At 34.4% G+C, this 5640-nt stretch overlaps 1 protein-coding gene across 1 annotated transcript; it reads left to right on the top strand.

The window, feature by feature from the left end:
* Positions 1-215: 215 nt before the first annotated feature.
* Positions 216-3176, top strand: LOC100801864 (probable pectate lyase P59). Its single transcript, XM_014775261.3, has 4 exons — positions 216-457; positions 825-1479; positions 2276-2518; positions 2724-3176. Exons 1-4 carry the CDS (start codon positions 264-266, stop codon positions 2937-2939), a joined length of 1308 nt encoding a protein of 435 aa, XP_014630747.1. The 5' UTR covers positions 216-263; the 3' UTR covers positions 2940-3176.
* Positions 3177-5640: the final 2464 nt, after the last annotated feature.

Below are 5640 nucleotides of genomic sequence, written 5' to 3'. Positions count from 1 at the left end.
GCTTAGAATCACAAGCAATCGAGTATATAGGAGATACAGCGAAATTAACGCATATCCACTCCTCTTGTCCATTTGTATCATATATTCACACACACAAAGATATAGCACCAAGTATCGTAGTGCCATTTATATTTGGGTCTAGCGCAAAGTACGGGAGGAGAACTTAAAATGCCAAAATAAATAAATATATAGGTTGAAAAGCACACAATAAACAACATAAGGCGCACACGATTAAAGATCTTCAAGAGAAAGAAACAATAGTCATGGAAACTAGCAAGTTCAGTTTGCTATTCTTTTACGTAATTTGTCTTGCTATATTCCCTACCCTTAACGCTAACATAGGTCACTTCGATCATGTCTGGCATAGGCGATTAAAAGAAGCAAGAGAAGCCGCAAAACAAGCTTACAAGCCGAACCCCATGAAAGTTACCGCTGAGTTCAATACACATGTCATCAGGTATATATATGTGCATTGTTTAATTTCTCCTTAAATGGTTGCAAAAATATGTAGTTCTTAATCTACCAATTATTTTGCGATATGCTTCAGTACAAGCTTGCACAGTTTTTATTAGGTATTAATTGTTCTGCATATCTAACAATCGTGGTTTTAAATTGCTGTTGTCGTTGCGATCCTTGACATTGCGTGAAAATGTGTTTGTCATGATTTGGTTGCAGAGAATCGTAAAATCTTTATGTTGCGGTCGCAATTGTGGTTATATATGGATCATGATTTAAAACCATACTAACAATTTTGCGCTTTGTGTTTATCAATCGATTAATTGATGATTGAATGTGAAAATTAATAGAAGTTTTTGGCAATGTAGGGCAATGAGAGGCTCCAACAACTCAAGAAGGGGCTTATCAAACCAATACGATGGTCCATGCAAGGCGACAAACCCCATTGACAAATGTTGGAGATGTGACCCCAATTGGGAGAAAAACCGCAAGAGGCTAGCAGATTGTGCCCTAGGCTTTGGCCATGGCACAACAGGGGGCAAAGATGGCAAAATTTACGTGGTTAACGACTCTTCCGACAATGACCTCGTAAACCCTAAACCAGGGACATTGAGACATGCTGCAATTCAAAGAGAGCCACTGTGGATCATTTTTGATCGAAACATGAACATTAAACTTCACGCGGAGCTCATGCTAACGGATAATAAGACCATAGATGCACGTGGTGCCAATGTGCACATTAGTGAGGGTGCCCAAATAACGTTGCAATATGTGAAAAACATCATCATTCACGGTCTGCACATTCATGACATTAAGAAATGTAGTGGTGGCCTCATCAGAGACTCCATGGATCACTATGGAGTCCGTGCCATGAGTGATGGGGATGCCATTTCGGTGTTTGGATCCACATATGTTTGGATAGATCATGTTTCCTTTACCAACTGCGATGACGGCCTCATCGATGTCGTTAGCGCTTCAACTGCTGTTACCATCTCCAACTGCCATCTTACCAAACATAACGATGTAAATATTTCTAATTCTACTTTCTACCTCTATAAAAATAATTTTTATATTTCTCGTAACACAGTTTTTAACTGTGTCGAATAGCATTGTGTTGATCTATATAGCTGACCTCACTAAGTAAAATTATTTTTGTTGTTAGAACACAGTTGGAGATTCAAATAATGGAAATGTGGTATTTAAGAAATATGGACAAGTTTAGATATAAAGCTAGTGTCCATGTGATTTCATAATTATGTTATGAAGTCAGTTTATAATATGATTTTATAGTAAATAATATTTCAAATTCTACTTTCTACCTCCGTAGAAATAATTTTTATATTTCTTAGAACACAGTTTTTAACCGTGTCAAATAGTATTGTGTTGATTCATGTAGCTGATGAACTCATTTAGTAAAATAAGACTCTATTGTTATTGTTATTAGAACACAGTTGGAAATTCAAATAATGGAAATGTGGTAGTATGGACAGGTTTAGACATAAGACTAGTACCCATGTGATTTCATAATTATGTTAGAAAGTCACTTTATAATATGATTTTATAGTAAATAATATATGCACAATCACGCATTGTCGAAGTAAATTGTTAAAAGTAATGTCTACCATAGTATACGGTTGATAGATTGTGTAAAAAATTTTATGCTAATGATGTGTAGATATTAAATTCTTATTTTATAGGTGGTGTTACTGTAGTGTCCCTTCTGTGATTCTTAAACTTTTTCATATCTTCATATTCAATATGTGCTTCTTCCTTATGTAGTTGTGTGGCAGTAACATTGGTTCATTTTGTCATTGATCAGGTATTATTATTTGGTGCGAGTGATAGCTACTCGGGGGATAAAATCATGCAAGTGACTTTGGCTTTCAATCATTTCGGGAAAGGATTGATTCAGAGGATGCCAAGGTGCAGATGGGGCTTCTTTCATATTGTTAACAATGACTACACGCATTGGCTAATGTACGCCATAGGTGGTAGCCAACAACCCACCATCATCAGCCAGGGCAACCGGTTTATCGCCCCAAATGACCGAAATGCCAAAGAAGTATATAATATTAATAAACTTGCATAACAATTTATGATTGAATACTAATACAAAAACACTTTAAAATGCCAAAGAAGTATATAATATTAATAAACTTTATATAATTTATAATTAAATTTTCAAATTTTTTTTAGTGTTTTATTTATTTATTTTTTCATTTTAATTTGTATGCATGCACTTAATGGCTTTTTGCTGCATGATATAGGTGACAAAAAGGGACTATGCACCAGAAAGTGTGTGGAAGAACTGGAATTGGAGATCAGAGGGTGATTTATTGATGAATGGAGCCTTCTTTGTTCAGTCTGGGAAAAACGTAGCAAAAAATCCCAAGGCAGAAATCATAGCAAAGCCTGGGAAAGCCGTATCGAGTCTCACTCGCTTTGCAGGTCCTCTAAAATGTGAAGTAAACAAGTCGTGTTGAACCAAATAAAGAGCTTCGTTTGTGGTTGTAACATAAATAAGTCGTGTACATATCAAACCCGAAGTGAATGCTTCCGTGGTTTTTTAATTCCTTTTCCTCGCTTTGTTCTTCCTTTTCCCTTGGATTATATGATTTGAGGGATCTGAGGCAAAGAAAATAGTAGAACTAAGATGTACTCCCACTGTCTTTAATTATAAGACTTAATTTATTAATTTAACATTTATTAAAAAAAATTGATTAATTTAGTTATTACTATTAAATTTATCTATAATTATAATATTTTTTCAAATTTAATGTTAACTTGTTGAGATGAACCAATTTATCTTCTTTTTAATTTTCATAAGTGAGAGAAAAAAATACAATTTAGGATATTTAATAAAAAAATCAATGCGCATAACAATTGAAATAAAATCTTATAAAAATGTACAAAAAAAATGTCTAATAAATAAAAACAGAAGGAGTACATAGTAAAAGAGAAATACAAAGCAAATTATTTTCCACATACCGTATGGGAATAGTCATCAATCTCATTTCATCCATATAGTTAATGAAATGTTAATCTTCAAAAAAACTCTACAAATTGCAAGATCGTGATGATTAATTAGTATGCATTTTCATGCATGTGGTGTTAGAAATTACTCCCTTCACTTTGTAGTACCTATTTTACCCTGTATTATCTTGTTTTAGTGACATTTAAGTTATGAAAAACAATAAATAAGTTTTTTTTAACAAAAAAAGGTAATTTCATTAGACAAGAGAATTAATAGGGGGTAAAAGAGGTACCCAACCTTTACATCAAATATCCAAAGCACGACAAAATGAGATTTGTAACCTCAGTGTCCTGTTATCCCTTCCCCCTCTACTTCTGGTAGCCAATGACAAAAACTATATTTGCTTTACAAAAAATATATTTCCTATACTTATACAACCATTCACCACCAAATTGTGTAAACCAGTATGGCGTGTGAATGTGTGATCATTAAAGCTGTGTACCATCCATTCGCCATATGTCCCACTATGAAAAACCTTAGCTTCCAGCACCCACGAAACAAAACATGTAACCACCATCAGGCCTCCAAAAACATTTTTGGGTTTTTGTTGTATTCTATAGTTGAGTTGTTGGTGGGTTAAAGAAAAAGCTCACACGTTGAACTCAGTGTCTATCTTTCCCTTCTCCTAATAATCTAAGTTGAGATTGACCACAAGAGGTAAGGAAAACTCTATCACATGCTTCTGTTCATCAATGAGATAATTATAAATGTTTGTAAATGATGGGTTTGAATTTTTAAGCTCTTGAAAGTTTGAATTTTTGAATGACTATGTGATAATTGGTGGGTTATTATGATGTTGATCGCTTTCCTTGTGTTGAAAGATCATTATTGGTGACGTGGATTTGTAGAGAAATGTTGAAAGTTTTGGTCTTGTTTATGATTTTTTTTTCAATGAACTTTGGAAGAGGAGAATTTTGCAACTATTGGTCTGCACATAACTCGTTAAGCTAGCAACCTGAGTTGAGCAAGCTATGCAAACGGAAAATGGGATTCTCTATTGTCATCCTCGCTAAGCAAGAATATCACTGGAGCTCTCTGTCACCATTCTTGCTAAGCTACAAGTGACTGCTTGTTGAACAGGTACTCTCACTAAGTTAGCAGGACTATTGGCTAAGCTAGTTCATCACTAGAACAAAGGGATTTTTTGTTGTCATTTTTGTTGAGTATAGGTATTGACTGAGTGAAAATATATGACAAACTATATTTTCATGATTTATTGTTGAAAAGATCTTGAAAAAGCTTCAAGTGACTGATTTTTTTCTCTCCTTCTTAATGTTATACACATTTACACATGAAATTGATTTAAAAAGTAATTAATTAGTGATTACGATGTATTCAATGGAAATAAATTTTTTATTTGAAATTTCTAAATGCATGAGTGAAAGAGGGGTAACTGTTGACCCTCATGGGTGGATGTGTATCCTATGAGGTATTGGTATGTTGATAGATGTTGATCAATAATTATGTGAATATTCATTCATATTTGTATGTGAATAGGCGGTCAATAAGTCGAGAGTATTTGGTGGTCTCTTAATCTAGTGCTATCAAAATTTGTAGCAGCTAATGCTAAATGAGCTTATGGAATAGATGAGTGGGCAAACTCCTTTAGAAGTTAAGGTCATTGCAAGTCTTGTTGAGGTAAGTCACTATCTGTGTTCAACTATTTTTGATAAAATCACAATTCTTCTATAGGACCAGTCAAAGGACTCTCTGCATGGATGGATGTGTATTCTATGTTAAGGGAGGGTTTAAGATGATCGCTCAAAGTTAAAAATCCCCTTGGAGTAAGAGTTTGCATAACACATAGACACACGCGTGTAAATATATACACTACTAAAAAAACCCTATTTTACGACGCACATTCTACGTCAGTCGTATATAACCCGTCGTAGTAGTGTACGTGGTGACATTTACGTAAATATATAACATTTTTATTCGTCTACAATGACGTTTCTTTGTAACACTATCTTTGTAGCTTTGGCAGGGGCATTTTGGAACTTATCTAAGACGGTGCATTACTACACACCGTCGTAGAAATACTTAGATACAAAGACGGTGTTAGAAATGCACCGTCGTTAACATTGTGCTTTATATGCTCCCCTGTTGCACGCTAATTGAACACGCTTACCTCCAAAACCCTTGTGTCTGAA

The sequence above is a fragment of the Glycine max genome, chromosome 4 (assembly GCF_000004515.6).
Source record: "Glycine max cultivar Williams 82 chromosome 4, Glycine_max_v4.0, whole genome shotgun sequence".
NCBI classification, from domain to species: domain Eukaryota; kingdom Viridiplantae; phylum Streptophyta; class Magnoliopsida; order Fabales; family Fabaceae; genus Glycine; species Glycine max.
This window is presented reverse-complemented; position numbering and strand designations above follow the sequence as displayed.

Excerpts from the sequence above, each read along its gene's own strand:
- LOC100801864 (XM_014775261.3), top strand. The coding sequence starts at position 264 with ATGGAAACTAGCAAGTTCAGTTTGCTATTCTTTTACGTAATTTGTCTT. Across the intron at positions 458-824 it reads TTCAATACACATGTCATCAG|GGCAATGAGAGGCTCCAACA; the intron begins GTATATATATGT and ends TTGGCAATGTAG. Across the intron at positions 2,519-2,723 it reads ATGACCGAAATGCCAAAGAA|GTGACAAAAAGGGACTATGC; the intron begins GTATATAATATT and ends TGCATGATATAG.